This window comes from Ambystoma mexicanum, chromosome 2q, assembly GCF_040938575.1.
Source record: "Ambystoma mexicanum isolate Mex_15411 chromosome 2q, UKY_AmexF1_1, whole genome shotgun sequence".
NCBI classification, from domain to species: domain Eukaryota; kingdom Metazoa; phylum Chordata; class Amphibia; order Caudata; family Ambystomatidae; genus Ambystoma; species Ambystoma mexicanum.
Genome location: NC_090924.1, coordinates 1,309,804,217 through 1,309,828,732, shown reverse-complemented (window position 1 = coordinate 1,309,828,732; position 24,516 = coordinate 1,309,804,217). Strand labels below are relative to the sequence as shown.

The 24,516-nt window shown below is 49.7% G+C and overlaps 1 protein-coding gene across 2 annotated transcripts in view; it reads left to right on the top strand.

Moving 5' to 3' along the window:
• The window catches only part of NGLY1 (N-glycanase 1), a 520,539-nt gene that overhangs the window by 136,689 nt on the left and 359,334 nt on the right, over positions 1 to 24,516 (top strand). For both annotated transcript variants that reach the window (XM_069648769.1, XM_069648767.1), the window contains exon 5: positions 9,959 to 10,178. In XM_069648769.1, coding sequence (XP_069504870.1) covers positions 9,959 to 10,178 — 220 coding nt within the window. The remainder of the gene's footprint in view (positions 1 to 9,958; positions 10,179 to 24,516) is intronic.

Here is a 24,516-nt window from a genome sequence, read left to right as displayed (position 1 = left end):
GGATCAAAAATAAACAAGGGAACTACGCATCGATTGGCAGAAGCTGTGTCATTTCCCTTTGGACTGGGGAAAACAATCAGACAGGAAGTGCAACAGGTTTCCGGAGACGAAAAGTTAAATTCAAAACCTACGTCAGTTTCGAGTCTGTGGGCCTGGCTACCAAAAGCCCTTATAACAAAAAAATCTTCATAGCGACTCAGGTCTCCTATAGAGACCAGCGAGGCGCGGCGACCAAATAATTCAACTAATTTAAGACTTGGCTCATGGAACACCAGAGGCTTTCATCATTTAACTGTTTCAGGAGATGTGAACTTGGGCGATTTCGATATCCTCTGCTTGCAAGAAACTTGGCTCACCAACTCACCGAGATTAGACGGCTATGAAATTACTTTAGCCCCGGCAAAAAAGAGCATCAGAGGCCGTCCCTCTTCTGGGCTATTGACGGCAATCCGTATAGGTCACGGACTAAAGCTGAAAAAAACACTAACGGCAAACCAGTCCTTATTAACTGTGCTCCTAACATGGACCCACAAGCATGCAATCGACGATAAAGTGCAGACATCGCTGGTGGCTATTTTAAATACCTACTGGAACCCGGCCAAAACAGAAGCTGGAACCTACATGAAGGAAATGGAAGGGGCCATCGACGAAATCTTGATTACCTACCAAATATCATATTTGCTAATCTGCGGAGACCTAAATTCAACTATTACGTCGCAAACATGCAAAAGAATTCGTACGCCTGCGGATCAGAGAGGAAGACTATGGCAGAACCTAATGAACTCCAGAGAACTGCACAACCTTGACCTGGTTTTTCCAAACACGGATCGCATAGCAACATGGTCAAACGGACCGACTGAAACAACTATCGACTATATATTTACTTCAAGAACCTTTTTGGATCTGATTTCGACCTTTGAAGTAATTAAAACAAAATTCAGCGACCATAACTTGTTGGCAATCACCTGGAAAACTTTGACGTATCCTGCAGACATCTTGGATTGTCAACTGGAAGTCAACAACCAAGGAAACAGACTCCGTCTCTCCGCAGATAACATCAAGGAGCTGACAGACAACTATAAAACCCTCGAATTCAAAAACCAGTCCAATAAGACTCACTACGGTCCTTTACTCATACCATACAAAAGGTCTAGTACTAAATTTTGTCCAGCGCCAAACCTGAAAAACCATACCTTCGATACGCAGGTAGTCGAAAAACGACGGATTTATCGGAAAGCCGTGAGAAACGCAACAAAACAAGCATGCGCTAACGCAGCAACACTAAAGCGCAACGCAAAAACTGCTTACTGCCAATGGCTGCGCACCCATCGACTGAACATGCACCAACAAGATGCTGAGGCGATCATTAAATCCATCTGCACAAAGAACTCAAAAGAATTCTGGTCACTGCTAAACGCATCAACAACGACGTCTCGCAGTAGTATTCAAAACACAATAGGAGAAAATACATGGAAAAATCATATAGAAAAAACTTTCAAATCTCCTCTTGGCAACAAACCAACTAACTCTGAGGAATCTGTTAGCTCGTGGGACAGACTGGATGATAAAGATGAAATCTTTAAGCTAATATCGTCATTAAAAAACTCGAGAGCGCCGGGCCCAGACGGCATTACCAACATTGATCTGAAAGCCCATCCAGTAGCCTGGACTACATTCCTTAGCAAAGTTTTTGCTAGATGCGCAGTCTCGAGATCGATCCCTGTTTCATGGACGTCGGCAATCATAGTGCCCATCTATAAAAAAGGAGACCCGAACAACCCTGTAAACTATCGGCCCATTGCCCTGTTGGACCCAATCGGAAAGGTTTACGCTTCCCTTCTTCTGAAGAGATTTCAACTGTGGGCCAATGGGGCCCCGTGCTACGACCATTTCCAATCTGGGTTTAAAAAGAACACCGGTGTCACAGTTAACATCTTGTCGCTGAGCTTACTAAAAAGCAGAACGATGGAAGGAGGTCCGGGGCTTTACTTGGCCTTCATCGACTTCACCCAAGCTTTTGACAGAATTGATAGATCACACCTATGGAAAAAATTGGAAGCGTGGGCATGTCCAACGGAAATCTTGGACCCTATTAAAGCCCTCCACACGAACACCTCGGTCAGAATTCGTTTAAATGGTAAAGGAGCCCTGTCCACAGCCATCGCAACAAATAGAGGAGTCAAACAAGGGTGCCCCTTGGCGCCGTCAATTTTTCTGGCCTACATTGGAGACTATCAGCAAACAGAATCGTCGGTAAGATCTTTTCCCCCCAAACTGGGACTGCAAAAAATAAGTAGACTCCTATACGCAGACGACCTAATTTTGATTGATCAGACCCCAGTGGGCTTGCAACGGCAACTGGACAACCTGGACTCCTATGTAACAGCAAATAACCTAGAAGTCAACAAGGAGAAGACAAAAATTCTCGTCCTGGAAAGAACTGCGAAGAAATCAGCTAACAACAAATGGTATTATCGTTCCTCCTTGATTGAAAAAGTACAGAGTTTCAAATATCTAGGAGTGACACTGGACAACTCGAAAAAAGACCTTGCCATGCAAGATGCACTCCATTCGAAAATGAGGAAACTAGCTTCAAAAGGTAAGGCAATCGACAGAAAATGTGGCCGATTCTCAATGACACCAGCGGTGAATTTCTATAAATCCAAAGTAGTGCCCTCGATAACACACGGAGTAGAAGCTATGTTACAACTCCCCACTACCATCTGGCATAAACTCGAAGCCTACTATTGGAGAACTGTTCTGGGATTGCCTCCCTCTACGCCTGTTGCCTCAATACGTAGGGAGCTAAGTTTGCTGTCTCTGGTAGGATCAGTAAACTGTAGCTCTCTTAAATTGTTCAGAAAATGTCTGATAACAACAAGTCCTACCTTGTTTAACTTAATAAAGACGGAACTGGACATGGGCACCAACAAATTGCTATTGACGTGGAAAGAAAGGATGTTGACACTCCTTAAATCAATCGAGAGCGACGAAGAGGAGCTGCTGTCAAATCCAACGAGGACTCTAAGAAAATTAAAAGATCTTGATTGGATCCTGACGTTGGAGAAAGCTTCGGAAAACAAATTAACGTTACATCTCCCTCCAAATACAAAAAAACTGAACGAACTGCAGGCCTATCTAAATCAATTTCCGAACAGGCAAGCTAGAAACTGTCTCCTAAGAGCCAGGTTAAATTTACTTCCTACAAACGAAATAAGATTTATCAGAGGTTTGTCGGAGACCAGCGACTGTCGACTTTGTAGGAAGCCAAACGAAAAGGAAACAGTAAGGCACCTTCTCCTTAATTGCACTGAAACTGGAAAGGTCAGGTTCAGCTATATGCGACATTTTACGTCTGACCTATCGCTCGAAACCGAACTATGCTGGTGGTCAAGGATGATAAGTGGAGACAGACAAACCTGGCAAACCGCTACCACCAAAATACTTCAGTACGCCTTAAGCAAATTGGAAACCAATCCAGCATAGGACGACAAATTTTAAAAAAGGGCCACTAGCTGGCTGAAGACTCTAGAGAAACTGAACAAATTAACTTTTAATCTTCTTAAACTAAGTAACCAACATGACACAACGATAGCAGAAAAAAAAAAGTTTTGTAAAAATCATTAGTTTGATTAAAACAAATAAAAAAAAAAAATAAAAAAAAAAAAATAATGGCTGAGAAATTGTGGATGAATCTCCAATAGAAATTGGTAAACCCCAGAAATGACAATGTCCTTCACACACCAGGGAGGTAGCCATTTGGTCACTGCCTGCACCTTTCTATCATCCATTACTATTCCAGAAGGTGTCGAAATTAAACCCAGGAATTCTACTCCTACTAGTATGAAACTCACATTTCTCCAGCTTTGCAAACAAATGATAATTCTGTAAACTAGTCAAATCTGCCTTGACACTGTGTACATGCTGCTCAATAGATTCAGAGAATATCAAAATAACATCAATATATACAATTGCAAACACATCCAAATACTCTCGTAACACCTCCTGCATAAAATGCTGAAAAAAAACGCAGCGCATTGCTTAAACAAAAAGCCATTTCCAGATACTCGAACCAAATTTAGTACGGAAAGCTGTCTTCCACTCGTCACCTTCCTTTACTTTGAGGTGATACACCCCTCTTAGATCCAACTTAGTATAAATCCTGGCCATCTTTACTTGATCTAGCAACACTGGAATCAAGGGTAGGGGAAACCGGTTCTTAATTGTTACCCTATTTAAGGCCCTATTTTCTATGCAAGTCCTTAATGTGCCCTTCTTAGGCACGAAAAACAAGGGAGATGAAATAGGTGACTTGGAATGTCGAATGACCCCACCTGCCAGCATCTCATCTAAGTATTCTCGTATAAATGTTGAGTCTCCTTCTCTGATCGTGCATACACCCGGCTACAAGGTAATCTAGCATTGGTCTCCAGCAAAATTACACAATCAAATGGTCTATAAGGCGGTAACTGAGACGCACCTCCCTTATCAAAAACCCCAGAATACTCTTGATATTCCTCTGGCAAGGTAGTAACCACCGCTCCAATCCTAGCCTGATGATCCACCCCTTCGACCAAGAACTTAGTGGGACACCCAATGGCAGTTAAATTAGATCCACACTGCTTGCTCCCAAGGGTCAATGTTCTCTTTCCAGTCTATTCGGGTTATGTGTCACTAGCCAGGGCATTCCCAAAATCACCCGAATTGGGGAGCGCAATCAAATCAAAGGTTAATTGTCTCCTCATGACCATCCCCACACCACATGATTATCTCCTGGGTCTGAGTGGTAATGGGGCCAGATGTTAAACATGACCCATCAACTGCCTGTACCAACTCGATCTCCTTCTTGATTCGGATGGGAAGTCCTAACCTTGTTGCCAATGCAATATCAATGAATTCCCAGTAGCCCCAGAATCCACCATTGCTGATACCATCTACATACTATTGGCACAAATCCAGATCACTGAAAGATGGATATGAGGAGCCTTGACCTGCATGGTATTTGCCGAACCCTGCCTCCTTAAGGCTCAGTGTAGTTGTTCCCCCTCCCCCCCACTTACTGTTGGGGAGAATTCTCATGAATGTGCTAATTCACTCTACATTCGAGCCCTCCAGCTCTTTTGCTAAACTTTGTGACTTTGAACTTTTTATTTTCAATGTGTTTTCTGTGTTTGTCTTTGAATATGGAGTCTAACCAACTCCTAGGCATCATCTTTTCATAGGTTCACAGAGCACCTTCAGTTCAGTGACACAGGGACGTCTTTTAGACTTCCCAAAGGTTTAAATACCGTCTCTGAGATAAATTACTGTTTCCCAGAGAATGTGAAGTGAAATTGACTTTACTAGTCTTTTCCAAATTCCTAGACCCTAGCACAAACTATCTTACAATAGAGTGCTAGAGGGGTTACATAGTATCCCCTGTGTCTAAAATACTAATGTAGCAGTCAAATGCTATCCTTTACTATCGAAATGGCTGGTGGCAGTGGTTTTACAACAAACTACCATGATTTTTCCCGACTGGGAACACCGGTAGCTAAAAATCACAGCAGCCATGTTTTTCAAGATGGCGCCTGAGACCCCTCTGTAAAAACAGAACCTGGTCTTCTTTTTTCAACATTTCTTTTTGGAAAGGTCTTTCTGGAGTTTGTCTCTGCGCGCCAAACTAGGTTTGGTCCCTTTGTTCTTACGCCTTTGGGGGGCTTGAGAACTGAAGACCGCCTCTGGCGCCTGAGTGTCTGGGGCGGGCAGGAAGTGTGGGAGGTGTCCGAACTCCCTGTGCCTAGTCTCCTACGAGACTCAAATGCACTCTGGCATGACTGGCTGACTGTCCGGCAAGAACAGCCACCCTGCTGGGTGAGTGACAACTAGGCTGGAATGAAAGGGAGAGAACTGAATAAAAGGCGGGTCTCTTGGCTTGGAAGGCAGAGTCGACTACTGGAACGAAAGAACCGAAGACGAGCTGGAAGAAGATGGCTGCTGCAACTCCTGGACCACTGGTTTGCCCAGTGAAGCCCTGCTGCAGGGCCGAAGTGGCAAGTTCACCTCAACAGAGAAGCCCCTTCAAGGCCGACTTCTTCCTTTGAGTTGGTGGGACCAATCGACTCATAAGCTACCTGGATACCATTCTCGGAGCTGTTTCGGTTTAACCAGGCAGAGGGACACCAGCTTGTGTGCTTCTTACCGAAGATCTTCTCTTTGCCAGCTTTTTGACCAGTCCCCATGCAGTGCAGGAGTCCCCCGATGTCCTCCCTTTTGTCCCCACGACTGAGGCTCAGGAACAGTGAGATCTGCAGGAACTGCCAAGAACCAACGTCTTCAGCTGCATCTTTTCTTGTATATGAAGGTACTGTGCCAACCCGATTGAGCGAATTTAGCTCTCATAGTGAAAGTTCGTGAAACTTTCCAAACTTGCAGGCTTAATCGGCTTGTGACCCAACCTATAATTTTTTCATACAAAACTTTTGGCCTAGACCTATTGAATTGAATTGATTCTTCTAGTGAACTGAAAATATTTGCACTGCCTAAAAGTATTTGTCATCCATTTTATTAACTTGTGCCTTGTGCCTTTTTACTCCTATTTAAAGTGACTGAAATGCCATTTTGCTCCTACTTCACGGGAGCCTAATTTACACAAACGTATTTAGACATGTACTGATGTGTATAATATTAAGTTGCCTCCTTCTAGTGAATGTTTTCTAAATGATTGTATAATAAATTAATAAATGTTTACCAAGAAACCTTGAGTGTAAGGGTCTACTTGAACCACTGTGATTGTAAAACCTGTGTAACATCATTTACTGCTCACATTCCCTCTTGAGGTAAGCCTGGAAGCTCAGCTCGCTACCAAAACTGTGCAGTACACACTTATACCAAAGGTTGATTTTGCTTACACCTGCAGTCCTAATTGTCTGGTGGTCCCAGGGGGGGGGGGGGGACGGTATGCAATTTATTTTCCCACCTCTACCTTTTTCTTCTCCATGACTCGTGCTGGGGTATTATGGCGATTCCGAATGTAGTGTCCTGATTTTCAACAATAAAGGCACAAGTTATGTGTTCTCTGCTTTTCCTTTTCTTCTGCTGACAAGGGTCCATGTACACTACTAATCTGCGTAGGCTCACCTTGCTCACCCCCTGAACGTCCCCCTGCCTCCCCACTCCTGTCGAGACGTACAAATGGCATTCCATCAGTCCTCCTCTTTTCCCTTTTATGCTCCTGTAATCAGTGATCCAACAGGAAGGCCTGATCAATCAAGGCACTACAAGACTCAGGTTGTGGTTCCACATGGGCTATCACATCCTTTAGTTCATCCTTTAATCCTTAATAAAAATGGAACCGCTTGTTTCGGTTCTGGCCAAGCAGTCTCTACTACCAAGCGATTAAATTGGGGTCACATGAGTCACTAAATCCTTAGTACCTTGTCTAAGGGCCAATAACTCTTTTATCTTGGGCCAAAGACACATTGCAGCGGTCAAATAGGCGAGCAAATTCCACAGAAAAACCCTGCCCAATAATATAACATAGGGGCATCCTTCTGCACTAGTGGAATTGCCCATTGAGCAGCATCCCCTGTTAAGTAAGAAATGAAAAATGCTGTCCGAGCTTGAGCAGATTCAAAAGCCATAGGTTTGCACAAAAAGTGTAACTTTCATTGTGTCAAAAAGGTGGAAAACTTCTGAGGATCCCCAAGAAATCTCATGTGCTGATTGTGGAACACCTTGATGTTGTTGAACTATTACAGTACTTGCTCGACCAGATGTTCCTGAAGTGGATGCTGCCACATCCCCCTGAAGTGGCGTACCTTGTACTATTAAACCACTAACTTGCATTTTCAATGTGGTGATCAATTGTTGTGACTGGATCAATACTGCCTGATTATCCTGCAGTGCCTTAAGCACCTCTGTTAAGGGTGGAGGGGACTCCATAAGGCTTGGGTGGCGTTAATATCCCACAATGGGGAGTTAGTGATTATGTCGCACCCTTGGAGTATCTCGCAACTCCTTCCTAGCCACAGAAGCCAAATTAAGTTGACCCATCCCACCTTGGTTGGCACGGGTTCCTGAATGTTCAATATACAGGTAACCTCGAGGCAGCCAATGGGGGGAGAGGGGGGAAGAGGGTTAGGGAGAAGTTGTGGATAGGTAGGGGGCGTGTTTAGGGTAGCCGGAAAGAAGTTTAGGATTCTTGAATGGGATAGTTATGGGGAAGAACAGGGAAAATCATGCATGGCATAAACCACAATCTTGTACCTGGAAACCTCCTCCTGAACCTAATCATGACATGGTCAACACCCTTTTAGATTAGGATATTGCACCTAGAAACCTTGTATCGCACACCTCATCATTCCTAACCAGCGACTTACAGAAGCACATGATGTATTAACAGGATATCTCCTGATAACAGCCTTGGCACACAACATGCAAATAACATATACATTTGCATGTGATAATGGCACCCCTGAGTGTTCTGATACCTCTCGCCTATCACTTGCCAGGGGTGTATTCAGGTGGATGCAGCCTGAACCAGCGACCATAAACACAAACATTCCTCCTTATAAGGAGATTTTGACGAGAGCAAGCGGCCACAAACACGTACCATCCCTCATTTTCAGTTTAAAACACAGAGAATGCTCAAAGCCTGAAAAGGCCGGCCTTATGCAGTGTGCACGTGTGCATGGACAAGTTTGTGAAGAAACACTGCAGCGAAAACACAAGTGGCTGCAATAGACGCGCTGGGTCCCTGCATGCCTGGAATTAGCACGTGTGCTTGACAAACACTTAATTCATATGCCCCAGGATGTTAGGGAGTGTCCCTTCTGGGAAAGCATTCCCCACACTCTCCCCTGGGCACTTAACTGAGGCCTGGGGGAGGCCCGAGGGCTCCACCCCAGGCAATGCTGAACATCGCGTTGAGCGGTCGCACTGTCCTCCATCTGTTCTCCCTTCTGTGAGGGACCAAGCTCTCTCCTCGCATCAGCACTGCCTCCTCCGAACGTGCCTACCACTGCAGCCCAGGTCCAACACCTGTGTCACCAGCTTCCCTCGGGCCCGTGTCTCCACGCCAACAATCACCAACACTAGGCAGAGGCTGGGGAGGGTTTAAATAGTCTGCGCACTCGTGTGCATGTGCCTGCCACAATATTCCCATGGGAATTAGTTCTCAGGCCGTTCGAGCCCGCAAATGAAGTCCTCTGCGCCCTAGAGCCTGCAAACCCCTATTCCTAACAAGGAAGCCTCCCTGTTACCCACCTGGGTCCTCCTTTCCGCGTAGTGTCCCGGACAGTATTCGCATTTCCTGCACTGGCGATTCCTTGCAGCGGATGCCTCCTTTGGCTGAATTTGACAAAATGTCTAGTCCTTCTTTGTCGACCTTTATACTATGTAGCAAGCATACTCTTGGTGAAAGGTCTAAGTCCTTCCGTTTCCCGTGTGTGATCTTCATAGTTCAGCAGGGCCAACACATCTCATTCCTAGATCTGCTTGGGTCTACTATGTTCTTTTTTGTCGTCCCAATACTACCCAGATAGACAAGGTCTTGGGTCTTTCAAAAATGCATGTTTCTACAAGGTACTGAGCTCTCAGAAGAGGAGAAAGGAGAGTGAGGATGTGAGGTTGTGGTGTCGTGTCCCGGGCCATACCCTAGATTGTCGTCCCTGTTCCCAGAGTGGGGGAGGCTCTCCCATTCTCCCACTGTGCACCACCCTCAAGGGAACTGTTGGGTAGCGGCCTCACCACTCTGACCTCATAGGAATTCATCACACACCTATTTGTTCCAGAAGTTGATATCCCATCACAACACTCTTTACAAATGTTCTGGTAAAGTGTTCACTTGGTCCTCCCCTCTGCTTTTGTTTTGTGACTGAGATGTTGACAGGTTGGTAATATGAGTGTGAGTCTTAGTAATGGTTGTTCATGTCTGGGCTTTACAATGCTGGTTCATCTCTTTACATTGTTTTAACAGATACCAAAGCAGATGAGAGGGACTTTCTTCTGATGGAACTCTTGAATTGGTTTAAGAATGAATTCTTCCAGTGGGTGAACAGTCTTCCATGCCGCCAATGTGGGGGGCAGACCCAAACCAGAGAAGGGTTGACGCCATCTGCTGAGGACCTGAAATGGGGTGCCAATCGAGTGGAAAATCACTACTGTGAAACCTGCAAGTTAAGCAACCGATTCCCAAGGCACGTAGGATCTGGTGTACATGGAAAAACTGCATGCCTTTATCCGGTTTAAACTAATTGCTTATGATTTCACACATGGTGGGTATGTGTCATTCATCCTGAAAGTTGATGATCATTGGTTTTTTGTGGTCTTTCTGAAAGCTGTAAGGGATTTCAATCAGGCACACACCCAGGTCTCGCCTAGCATGTAGTGCGCAATGAAACCCTTATTTATTTTTGTCTAAGTTCAATATTCTGAATGATATACCACTCCTATCACACCCTTCTCAAAATACCCCCCCCCCAGGTCACACTGAACCAGGAATCGGGCTAGTTTGTAAAGGTATATTTTTATTTATTTAATATTCAAATCACACGTTTAAAAGAGTGTGTATGTATATGTGTGTATATATATATATATATATATATATATATATATATATATATATATATATATATATATTTCTGAGGCTTGTGGAATCTGCTTAGATCACATGCTGTGCATAGGCCGACATCTAGTGGAAGCTGCGGAGTATTACAGTTTGTTTTTCGAAAATCGAAAAAGGGCGTCGACACAGGGCGTGCCAGTAATACTATCCCTAGTGTGACGTCCACTGTACCCATGATCCCTCACGCGTCTAGGATCCCCAGATTGTTTTTTTCCGCCATTCTGGTCGGAAGCACTTCATCGGAGTTCCCTGGCTTTGCCATATTTACACTTAAAACTAATTCTAATTTGCCCCATTTTGTCACCCTTACGTCGACCAGCATCTCGACGCCGAACCGGGGAGGAGATCAATGTCGAAACCCGACGGATTGGGCCTTGAGGCTTCCGCCTCGGCTCGGGCCTGGGCCGCTGGCCTCGGCCCTACAAGTAGGGAGAGTGGGGGGTGGTACACTTCCACACTCGGTTATAGACACCTTCTTACCTACACACACTTGCCCGCTGCACACAGGCGCGTATTGAGGGTATGCCCTTTCAGTTTTGCCCCAAGTGTAATAAGAAATACCCTTGGGTAGATAAGCACGCTACGTGCAACCTTTGCCTGCCCAGAGACCACCCCGAGGCGGGTTGCAGGGCCTGTAGCAGGTTTAAGACAAAAACTCTTAAGGACCGCTCCACCAAGCGTTGGGCCCACCACGCCAAGCTAGCAGCTATGGAGGCGGAGGGTACCTTCAGCGACGGCAGCGACGCCGGACTTTCGGACGGCGAGGGCACCAAGGCGTCGAAAGACAGCCTAACGCACGTCCCCGGCCTCGGAAGGTCGTCCGTCCCGGCGACTATGGGGAAGTCCCCCGGCGACAAGAGCGTTACACATACACACGCTAAACACAAAAAACCCACCCGAGATTCGACATCGTCGAAACCTCGGAAAGAGGCACAGAAGGAGCGGTCCGAAAGGACGTCCTCTGGGCGGTCCCGGTCGAGGTCGCCGCACGACGTCAGGCAAGACTCCACACTTGCACATAGTGCCTCGCCCATTAACATCACGGAAGATCACTCGTCCGGAGACGAACACGGCTTCCATCTCTTGGAGGGCCCAGTTTCGAAGCCTAGTTCGAAACACAGGGATTCCACCTCCGATCCTCGATGCCAGGCGTCGAAAGATAAGGGAAAGGGTAAACACACTTCCACCCACGGGGAAGGGGGTAAGCAACAAAGGAAACAACCCTTGCAATCCCCCACAACTATAGAACTGACTTCCCCGTCCAAGTCTTCTCAGGGACAATCCATAGAGAGTTCCAGCAAGGTCACCCCAAGCTCAAAACTCTGGTCATGCGAGGACATTGACAGAGTAATGTCAAGGATGTCCTCCTTAGCAAATTTCTTCGAAAGACACCCTGACCAACTACTAGCTTTAAACCCTCAGGAATCTTCTCCCTCAGGTTCAAGGGACCCTATCCCTTCAAATAAAAGGCCCCGGGTCGAGACACCAGTAAAGGCTTCAGACCCCTTCGAGGTCCAACCCTATTCTTGCCTTTTCCCTACAGGCCAAGGAGACTCTTCCCTTATAGAGGGCCAGGATTTTGAGACACCAGAAGATCTCGCAGTGTCAGATTATTACGGGGAGGACGAAGACGAGGATGAGCCAGAAAATACCCCAGATATTTTCAGAATGGACTCACCAGTCGAAAGGGAAGCCCCAGTGTCTGATTCCCCAATAGATAATCAGCCCCTCCTGAATGAACTGCTCTCTCGGGCAGCTAACCACTTCCACATAGACACACAAGGTGTCCAAGAAGAGAGGGACTTTGCGGAGGAACTAATAGGGGAAAGGAAGACAGTAGCCCAGACCATTCCCATCCTGAAATCTATTCAACGCAGAATAGCACCATCCCTTGTCAACCCAAACCTGACAAGACCTGTAAACCCGAGAGTAGAGAAGCTGTTTAAAGCAGCCCAGTCGGACCCTCTATATATTAGAGGCCAACTTAAGCCAGACTCTCTAGTTGTAACTAACACCCGCAAGAGAGCTGGAACCCCATTATCTTCCTCGGAGGCTCCCCCCGACAAGGAAAGTAAGAAACTCTATGGTTTTGGTAGAAAAGTAGCTTCCACGGCAGCCTACCAACCCAGAATCGCGAATTCCACCACACTGTTGGCCAGCTACAACTGCCATCAGTGGGAAGAAGTGGCAGCACTAATAGATTCCGCTCCCGAACCCCTTAAGAGCCAGCTAGCTCGCATTTGTGCAGAGGGAAGAAACGTCTCAGGCTGCATTTTAAAAGCAACTTTAGACGCCGCAGACAATGCGGGTAGAATTATAGCAGAGGGGACTGTCATCAAAAGACATGCTTGGTTGAGGCAGTCGGGATTCAGAGCAGAAACACAAGCTGCACTCTTAGACAAACCAGTGGAAAGTGATCTCCTGTTTGGAAAGGCAGTCGAGGACGAACTAAAAAACGCTAAGGAGGAATTCGACACCCTCAAATCCCTTGGCCAGTTAACTACAAAACCACCTAACCAAAGAGGGAACGGCAATTTTCGTCGCCCCCGCGGCCAAAATTCCAATAGAGGAAATAGCTATTCCCACACCCAGGGTACACAGTGGAACACCAACTCACAACAGTCTACCCAGGGGTATGGTAGGGCTAGTAGAAGAGGACGTGGTAGAGGCAGAGGCAGCCCCAGTAAAGGAGGCGGCACGCCTCCACCAAAGCAGTGACGCTCATTTCAGGGTCCCTTCCCATGCAACCCCAGTAGGGGGACGAATATCCAGCTTCACCCAGGCATGGGAAGGGATAACATCCGACAGATGGGTGCTGTCGACGGTATCCAAGGGGTACTGTATAGAACTACTGCAACGTCCCCGAAACCACCCTCCAAGACAAAAAGTCCACTCTTTAGAACATAAAAAGATCCTCCTCGAGGAAATCTACAATCTGCTCCTAAAGGACGCGATAGAACTCGTCCCAGGACACCAGGTAAACAAGGGTATCTATTCAACTTACTTCCTTGTGCCAAAGAAAGATTTAACAATGCGTCCAGTATTAGACTTACGGCCTGCCAACAAGTATGTCAAGCCCCAAAAATTCCGTATGACCACGCTACAAGAGGTAATCCCACTCCTAAAAAAGGGGGATTACATGGCAACCTTGGATATGAAAGATGCCTATTTTCATATTTCTATGCTCCCGGCGCACAGAAAATACTTGCGCTTCAAGGTGGAATGTCGCCACTACCAATTCAAGGTACTGCCCTTCGGGATAGCTTCAGCACCAAGGGTATTCACCAAGGTACTGGCGGTGGCAGCTGCACACCTACGCAGGGAGGCAATCCCAGTGTACCCTTATCTAGACGACTGGCTCATAACGGGGGAAACCCCAGGAATCTGCAGTTCAAACATTCAGAGGACTATCGACCTCCTCCACGAATTAGGCTTCTCTATCAACGAGAAGAAGTCAAGTCTGGTGCCAAGCACCTCAAAACAGTTTCTAGGAGCTATCCTAGATACTCAGAGAGAATTGACCTTCCCTTCGGAAGAAAGAATTCGGAATATACTTCTGCAAATTCCGCATTATCAGTCAGGTCAACAGATACCAGTACGCAAAGCTATGCGGTTACTGGGCATGATGGCGTCATGCATTTACCTGGTCCCCCACGCGCGTCTGCGCATGCGTCCCATGCAGGAATGGTTGGCGAAACAGTGGTCTCAGGCAAGTGGTCAGTGGGACGATCTAGTGGTCGTTTCGCCAACACTCGTACAGAGCCTACACTGGTGGACAAGAGAGAATATCGCAAAGGGGAAACCCTTTTACGATCCCGAAGTACAGGCAGCGGTTACTACAGATGCATGCCTGACTGGGTGGGGAGCTCACCATCTCCACCACACAGCTCAGGGTCTCTGGTCTCACTCAGTAGCCAAGAACCACATCAATCTGCTAGAGCTTCTGGCAGTATTCCGAGCGCTGCAGGCGTTCGAGCCCCATCTACTGAACTTGTCGGTGCAGATCAGGACGGACAGCACGACAGCCATGTTCTATCTGAACAAGCAAGGAGGGACTCGTTCGCCAAATCTGTCCAAGCTTGCCCAGAAAATATGGATATGGGCACTCGGACGGAACATCTTCCTGTCATCGCAACATGTTCCAGGGGAGCTCAATTCCCTAGCGGATGCTCTAAGCAGAGACCCCCTCCCAGAAGAACACGAATGGGTCCTTCACAGAGACGTAGTAGAAGATCTCTTCTCTCAGTGGGGTTTCCCCACTATAGACCTATTCGCCACAAGCGAAAACAAACAATGCCCAGGATTTGCATCCAGGTTCCCCCAAACGGACTCCCAGGGGAATGCCCTGTGGATGAACTGGTCAGGGATGTTTGCGTACGCTTTTCCACCAACTCCTCATCAGGAAGGTGGTGTACAAGATGAACAAGGAATCAATGACGCTCATCCTAGTTGCTCCCATGTGGGCGAGACAACCATGGTTTCCACACCTACGCAGGATGGCGGTGTGCGAGCCCATCAGACTCCCAGCCTGGTACAACCTTCTGTCCCAGCAACAAGGTCAAACACTGCATCAGGAACCCAACTCTATGAACCTAGCAGCATGGCTCCTGAAGTCATAGAGTTTGGACATCTCAAATTACCACAGAGGTGTATGGACATTCTAAAAGAGTCCAGGAAACCAAATACAAGACACTGTTACTTTGACAAGTGGAAAAGATTCGTTATCTGGTGCCAGAATAAACAAATCAACCCGGTTGATTGCACTCCTTCCAACGTTGTAACATACATGCTCCACCTGCTGGATGCAGGGTTGGTTTTTAACTCTCTGAAAGTACACCTGGCAGCCCTCTCGGCTTACACCACATCCCATAACAGGGTCTCGTGGTGGAAAGTACCAGTGGTTAAAGCCTTCATGGAAGGAGTAAAGAGACTTCACCCTCCTATTTCGAACCCACCGCCAGGATGGGACCTCAACGTGGTGCTAGCTAAGCTCATGGGGCCCCCCTTCGAACCCATGCATAAAAGTAGTCTCAAACACCTGACTTATAAAACGGCCTTCTTAGTAGCCATTACCTCCATAAGAAGGGTCAGTGAAATTCAGGCTCTGTCAGTGCAAGATCCTTTCTTTACTATCCACAAGGACAAACTGGTTTTACGCACACACCCTAGGTTCTCACCAAAATTCATATCCAAGTTCCATGTAAACCAGTCCATCGAGCTTCCGGCTTTCTTCCAAAACCCACAAAGCTCGGCTGAGGTGAAGCTACACACCCTAGATGTGCGTAGGGCGGTCTTATACTATGTAAATAAAACCAGACCGCTAAGGAAAACAGATCAACTGTTTGTCTCCGTAGCTACAGGCAGAGAGGGGGATCGCGTCTCTAAGGGCGCTATCTCTAAGTGGATTATCAACTGTATACAGCTGTGTTACTCTCTTTCTAAAAAGACTCTGCCGTTTACACCAAGGGCCCACTCTACTAGAGGCATTGGGGCCACTCTGGCTTTCATTGCAAATGTTCCCCTCGACACCATTTGCAAAGCAGCTACTTGGAGCTCTATTCACACTTCTCCAGCATGGGGTCTGGCATGGATTCACATGCTCATGAATATTCCCCGTCGTCAGGCTGGGAATCCTCAGTAAAGAAAAAACCAGTATCAGTTTCGTTTCTGATCTGTCTTTCGTAGTAATAACCAATCACTGGTCTCTGCGTCATACTGACCACAGCCAATGACTGCCCTCTACCTAAGCACCGCCTCTGGCAGCCATCTTCAGATTTTTACCGCACGTTCATGTGTTGGGATCCTCGTGCTATTGCTCTCGAGCGTTAGTGCTATTTTTTCGCGCTTTTTACAAAAACTTCGATTCTTTCGGTCAAAAGAGCCTCAAGCTCCACCGATCCTACATCCGATCAACGGGGACCCGTGTCGGATTCATCTGTGCCCCTCAAGGGTGAAGATTTCGTCGAGCTACACTTCGGAGGACTCCAGAAGCTTCTCAGGCCCTGTCTCGGAGATGGCCCAGGAGAAGGGAAGCTCGACGCCCGGAAAGCTGTTCAGGGTCTGCCCTGGATGCCAGCTGCAGAACGTCTTCAAGGAGGACGAACACTCTTTCTGCCTTTACTGCCTTCATGAGGACAAGACGCACGTGGAGAAGGACTGTGCGTTTTGCGGCAACATGTCGGAACGGACCATGAAGGACCGCCATCAACGTCTCGCCAACTGGCTGGAGGGTAAGAGCCCGTCTGGCGAGAAGAAGAAGAAATCCGAGCGGTCTTCTAAGACCTTTGAGGGCGCCCCGGCGACGGGGGCCCAACATAAGGCCAAGCACCGCGAGTCCGCTGGCACCGGGAGCGCCGAACGGTCGGGCTCTACGGGCGCCAGGCAGGGCGCACCCTCCCCGGCACCATCAACCACGAGCCAACGCTCTGGGTCGGGTAAGAGGAAGGCCGAGCACCCGGCGAAGCTCCTGGAGAGGCCCCGGTCGAGCTCTAAGGCAGAGGAGGAGCGTGGCAGTGCCCCCTCCCTCAAGGATAAGGCGGTGAGCGCACCTAAGGTGGTGAAGGCCTTGATCCATCCGACCAAGCCCTCTATCGAAACGGTCGCGGCGGCCCTGGCTCAGCCTGTGGTGGCTGCACCAGTGGTGGCGACCTCAGGGCCCAGAATCTCCCTGCCTCCTCGGAGGGAGTCTTCCTTTGTGCCCATCGATAGGACCCCCGTGAAACCCTCCGTGGGGAAGAAGGGGGGGCAGGGCGTCGTCGTAGAGTCGGCCTCAACCTCAGAAGAGGAGCTGATCGAGGTCTTAAGCCACGGCCTAGGCGTGGAAGAAGGCCAGCCCGTCGGAATGGACCCCGACGCAGGTGACGACGACGACATCGTCGAGGATACCGACGGGGCCCCTGCTCGCCCGTCGGATTCCCCTCTGCCAGCGCCGCAAGACAACTCGGCGGCCATTTTGTTGGCCATACAGTCCTTATGCTCCGAGATAAGGACGAGGCTACCGTTACCGACGGAGGAACCTCTCCCGTCGGGGGATCCAGAACCGGGACCTTCTGGTGTTCCCCCTACCAAGAAAAGAAGGATCCATCCACCACCTCCTTTTCAACCGTCGCGCCCCTTCCAGCCCTCCTCCCCGTCCACCCGAGGGGATGATACGGGGACTGACACGGCAGCGACGGGTACGGACGACGAGGCATACGACGAGGATTTTCCGTCGTCGCCTCCCACCAGGGCCTCTCCGCCCGACGAGATCGGATCTTTCCACTCCATGATCTCCAGGGCTTCCGAGCTTTTCCAACTCTGCCCTGAGGAGAAGAAAAAGGAAGGCTTCCTTTATCAGCGGCGCGAGGCCAAGAGGAAGACGGTCCTCGCAGTGCCTCTGTTGGACGACATTTGGGATGAGGGCCTTTCCCTCCTCAAGAACCCTTCCACGACGCCAGCTAGAAGAGACCGGTACGAGAAAAAGTACCGGGTCCCGGACACGGCCCCCCTATGCCTCCGGGCGCAGCCTACCCCGGACTCCGTCGTCTCCGCGGCAGCCAGGAAGAAAGCGGGGGGGGGTGCGGCCTCCACATCGACTTCCCCGCCGGACGGCGAGGGAAAGAAATTGGATACTATGGGGCGTAGAGTCATCTCGTCGGCAGCAACGACGATTAAAGCGGCCAACGCCTTGGCTATCGTGGCCCGCTACGACAGGGAGCTCTGGTACAAGATGGCTCCCCTGCTGGATTTTCTGCCGGACGACAAGAGGGCGGAGGCCCTTGAGATCCTGCAGGAAGGTGAGGTGGCCTCGGACCACGCCATCACCGTGGCGACGGACATCGCCGACACTGGATTCCGCCAGCTGGGCAACGGTGTTTGCCTTCGACGTCGTGGATGGCTCAAAGCTACGGACTTCCGGCAGGACGTCCAGACCAGAGTCCTGGACATGCCCTTCGACGGGAACAACCTGTTTGGGAAGACAGTGGACGATTCCCTTCAGGCCATCAAGGCGGATACTGAGACGGCCCGGGCCCTTGGAGTCCTGCAACGACGGACGCCCTTTCGGAGCGGCGGAGGCAAGGGCGCCTCCAAAGGTTCCGGCGGCGGTTTCGCTTCCTACCGTCAAGCGGCCCGCTCGTCGTCGCAAGAGGCCTACAGAGGACGAGGCAAGTCTAGCGGACCCCGCCGTCGTCGCCAAGGAGGTCAAGGCGGCAAGGCCGCGTCCAAGCAGGATTGAACCGGCCTTGGGGTCGGGCCCCCACCGAAGCACCCCGGTGGGAGGCCGGCTGGCGGGCTTCGTCAGCGTGTGGGAGTCCATCTCCACCGACCGTTGGGTGCTGGACGCCCTGGCCCGGGGCCACGCGCTCGAGTTTCAAAGAAGGTGCCCGCGCGTCCCCCCCGTGGCCAGGAAAGAACTTCACATCCCTCAACTTCTCCTGGAGGTAAAGGCGATGCTCAGAAAGGGCGCCATCGAACTCGTCCCAAAGAGGCTTCGGGGCTCCGGAGTCTACTCGAGATACTTCCTCGTGAAGAAGAAGACGGGAGGATGGCGCCCCATCCTGGACCTGCGACGTCTGAACAAGTTCATCAAGGCGCAGAAGTTCCGGATGGTCACCCTCCAGCACGTCCTGGGTCAGCTGGAGGAAGGAGACTTCCTATCGTCGTTGGATTTGGAGGATGCCTACTTCCACATTCCCATCCTAAAGGGGCACCGCAAATTCCTCAGATTCGTGGTCCAAGGGCGTCATTACCAGTTCAAAGCCCTTCCCTTCGGACTACGGTCGGCACCCAGGGTATTCACCAAGTGCCTTGCACCGGTGGCGGCGCAGCTGCGCCGCGAGGGGATCCACGTCTACCCCTACCTGGACGACTGGCTCATCCGCGCCAAGACGAGGGAGCTCGCCGTGGTCCACACGGCAAGGACCGTCCAACTCCTCACGGACCTGGGATTCTCCGTGAACTACGCCAAATCCCACCTGGTGCCCGCGCAAGTCGCACTGTTTCTGGGAGCGAGGCTCGACACAGTGTCCCTTCTGGCCTCCCCGTCGGAGGAGAGGACCAGGACCATCTTGGGCAAGGTGCAACGGATGTTGGTGGCCGACGCGGCCAAAGTGAGGTCCATCAAGTCCCTCCTCGGGATGATGTCTTCCTGCATCTACCTCATTCCCATGTGCAGGCTCCGGATGCGCCCGTTGCAAGAATTCCTGGATGCGCGCTGGATCCAGACGACGGGCAGCTTCGAGGAAAGGATCAAGCTCGACGAGAGTTTCCGACGAGCGATACGGTGGTGGGGCACCCGCGCGCATCTGACGGCGGGCATGGACTTCCAGACCCCAGCCCACCAGGAGACTGTGACCACGGATGCCTCCCTGGAAGGGTGGGGAGCGCACACCGAAAATCTGCACGCAAGGGGACTCTGGCTCCCGACGGAGAAGTCCCTACATATCAACGTCCTGGAGCTCCGTGCAGTGTTTTGGGCCCTCAGGTCCTTCCTTCCGTCCCTCAAGGGCAAGGTGGTGAGGATCTTCACCGACAACACCACCACCATGTTTTACATCAGGAAACAGGGCGGAACCAGGTCCCCAGCGCTGTCCAAGGAGGCGCAGGACCTGTGGCATTGGGCCGTCGCCCAAGGGATTTTTCTGGTGCCGTTTCATCTGGCAGGGATAAAAAACACCATCGCCGACTCACTCAGCAGGGAGCTGCGCTCGTGCCACGAGTGGGAACTACGGCAGGATCTGGTGGATCGCCTCTTCCGACGGTGGGGCACACCCCAGATCGACCTGTTCGCGACGGCGACGAACACCAAGTGCCGGAGGTTCGCCAGCAGGTTTCCCCAGACGAGGAGCATGGGCGATGCTTTCTCGTTCCCCTGGGAGGGCCTGTTCCTCTACGCGTTCCCTCCCTTGCCTCTGCTAATCCGGCTCGTCAACCAGCTCAAGAGGTCACGGTGCAGGATGATCCTCGTCGCACCTGCGTGGCCGAGGCAGATATGGTTCCCGGACCTTCTGGACTTGTCAGCGTCCCCGCCGATCAAGCTGCCGGCGGACGCGGATCTACTCTCCAGGGAAGGAGGCGCCATCCTCCACCACGACCCGAAGTCGCTGAACTTGCAGGCCTGGCTCCTGCAGCACTAGAGTTTGGAGGATACGACATACCGGCCGATTGCAGAGAGGTTCTTGCAAAGGCCAGGGCGTCCTCGACTCTTAAATGCTACGGACACAAATGGAAGAGGTTCTCTGTCTGGTGCCACGCACAGAAGATTAACCCTCTACGGATTACGGCTCCCCAAGTACTGCCGTACCTGCTGACGCTGGCCAAAGCTGGTCTGGCACATGCGTCCATCAAGATTCATCTTGCTGCGATCTCCCGATACACCAGAACCACGGGCCGGACGTCCTTGTGGTCTCATCGTCTGGTGAAAGAGTTCATGAAGGGACTGTTCAGATCGTTCCCGCCGGTGAAGGCTCCGGCCCCGGCGTGGGAGCTCAACGTGGTGCTGACCAAGCTCATGGGACCTCCGTTCGAGCCTCTGCACTCGGCCCCGTTGAAGTTTCTATCGTGGAAAACAGCTTTTCTTGTGGCCATCACCTCCGCACGACGAGTGGGAGAGATCCAGGCCCTTTCCTGCAAGGCCCCGTACTTGACTTTCCACGACACGAGGGTAGTGCTCAGGACGCACCCCTCCTTCATGCCCAAGGTACCGTCGGACTTCCATCTCAACGAACCCTTGGTGTTACCTGTGTTCTTCCCGTCGCCTTCGTCGCCGGCTGAGAGGACTTTGCACTCGCTGGATGTAGCTAGAGCGCTGAAGTTCTACGTGGACCGCACGAAGGGTTTTCGGAAGACGTCACAACTCTTTGTGAACTTTGGACCTGTCAATCAGGGGAAGGCTCTCTCGAAGGCTTCCATCTCCAGATGGCTCTCCGGCTGTATCATGTGCTGTCACCGGTTGGCAAACCGACCGCTGCCTGGCCGTCCGAGAGCCCATTCCACCAGAGCGATCGCAGCTACCACGGCGTTCCTATCTGGTGTGCCCCTGCTGGACATATGCAGGGCTGCTACGTGGAGGTCGACGCACACCTTCACGAAATTCTACTGCGTCGACCGGGATTCCAGGGAGGAGTCCAGGGTCGGCCAAGCAGTGCTGCGCAACCTGTTCGCCTGAGGTGAGCCTGGTGAGGAGGTAAGATGCTTAATGTTGAGTTGATGTGATGCTTAATGTTGAGCCTTTGCCACCTCCCGTGGTTGTGCATGTGTGTACTGCTATGTATTCTTTATTCATGAGCATGTGAATCCATGCCAGACCCCATGCTGGAGAAGGAACAAGTTACTTACCTGTAACTGTTGTTCTCCAGCATGGGTCTGGCATGGATTCACATGCGAACCCTCCCGCCTACCCCTCTGCGGCTCTTCACTTGGTCATACTGCCACTTCACGTGCTTCCAAATCTGAAGATGGCTGCCAGAGGCGGTGCTTAGGTAGAGGGCAGTCATTGGCTGTGGTCAGTATGACGCAGAGACCAGTGATTGGTTATTACTACGAAAGACAGATCAGAAACGAAACTGATACTGGTTTTTTCTTTACCGAGGATTCCCAGCCTGACGACGGGGAATATTCATGAGCATGTGAATCCATGCCAGACCCATGCTGGAGAACAACAGTTACAGGTAAGTAACTTGTTCCTTTTACTCAGCATTACTGCATTGACACTCATTCCAAGACAGATACACAAGTGGGACAAGCGGTTCTAAGACACCTGTTTGCTCATGACCCTTCTCACATCCCACCTCCTTCTTCTGGTACTGCTCGCTAATCTATGCACAGCATGTGATCTAAGCAGATTCCACAAGCCTCAGAAGGGATACATTACTCACCGTAATCGTATTTCTGATGCTTGTATCTGCTTAGATTCACATGCGACCCACCCTTCCTCCCCTCCGAGAGAAGGCGCATGGTTGCTTGTAGTCTTACCTTTCTGTCTATCTGCTTGGACTATCTGTACTCACGCTACTCCTCATGCTACCTCATGTCAGGAAAAACACAATCTGGGGATCCTAGACGCGTGAGGGATCATGGGTACAGTGGACGTCACACTAGGGATAGTATTACTGGCACGCCCTGTGTCGACGCCCTTTTTCGATTTTCGAAAAACAAACTGTAATACTCCGCAGCTTCCACTAGATGTCGGCCTATGCACAGCATGTGAATCTAAGCAGATACAAGCATCAGAAATACGATTACGGTGAGTAATGTATCCCATATTTCTAAGCAATCACCTAACGGTGACAATACAATTCAGAAAATAAGCAAAACAATTGAATTCACTTATGATGCAGAGTAGAAGACACAGGGAAAAGAACAGTTTTGTTGTGTGCACAGATAGCGTTTAGGTTAATAGTTCCCCCAGTACAAATGAGCAATCCTACACAGATGTAAGTAATCTGCAGGTATTCAGGAATGGAAAACAAGGTCTAGAGTTTAGATACAATCTTCCCTCCCCCAACAAGAGAGAAAACCGTTTCGGCCAATGACACTTTTAAACTGACAGATGACAATTGCTTTGTAAAATAATGCAAAAGGGTGCAAAAAATGCTTAAATGGATAGAATTTCTGAGGAAAGCTACACTAAACAGGTCCTAACACACATGAGCTATGATATAAACAATAGTACACACTTTAGATCAGAATGGGATGGAAGAAGCACTTTGAAATGGGACAAAGACACGTGTAAACCTTTGAAATTTGCAAATTGGCAGCAAACTTTTACTATGCGATATTGGAGAAAAACGGGTCAAATACACTGTGCCGCGATGCCGTTTTTAGTTGTGGATGTAGCTAAGGGTCTTGGGTATCAGTGCAAGTTTGTTTCTATCTTTAAAATTGAAGAAGTTGGAGGTTTTAGTGAGAGGCGTTTTTGCAAAATTGGTGCGAAAATGAAAACAGAAATTCGATTTTAAATATGACTGGTTTTCTTATACTACCTTTACCCACCACGAGGAGTTTTGCGCCTTCACAGATGGCCGTCCGCAATCTTTCACCGACCTCCAGTGCTTAACTGAGCCCAGCAGACTATGCTAAGTACTGATTGGCTATTGATCTGATCTTAGCCACCTATCGTGAGCCGGTAGGCGAAGCCGGCCCACTCCTACCAAGGCCCAGGGAAACCAGGCCAATACCTGTCCTAGCCTGTCCCTCAGCCTTCCTCGCCGTTCGCCCAGAACCCCTGCCCTTTTTCTGGTCCACTACCCCTGTGACCATCAGCACCGTCTACTGAGCCATCGCCAAGACTAACTACCACTGACTCTTTGATACAAACATGTCGCCATAAGTCTAGTAATTCTATTATTGATTAATTGCACTACACTGCCTTGTTTTACCTATGCTCCAGTATCTACCTTGTTGCACCGCTCTGTACCCTGCTCCACCTCTACCACCTAGGTGCACTCATTTCAGATCCACCTACTTGCCATGCACGTTTGCGCCTCTTCCCAGCCCTGTGCACTCTGATACCGCACCTGCATTACAGTTTACACCTGGCCACGACCTAACTTCTTGCATCAGCTGTGCCTCTGAGCCGACGGTAAGTGCGAAAACCTGTTGTCATTCCAATGCATGTTATAATTTTATGTGTCCTGTTAGGCCCTGCTCTCACTATTGACTGCCATATATGCGTAGCCTGCTGCACTCGCGCCCTCCGTATAGCCATATCAGCACATTGTACCCTGTATGCTCTGTACCTTATGCTAGTCCTCATATCCGTTCATTAGAAAGAACTGTAGGTGTAACATATTGTCTGCGAGCCACAGTATTGCCCACCATGATTGTAGCTCGAGCAAAGCGCCATGCCTCTCTATTATAATCTACATCTAGCCTAGCACTGCTTCCCTGTTTGAACCTGCATTTAGCTTAGCATTGCCTCACTGCTATAA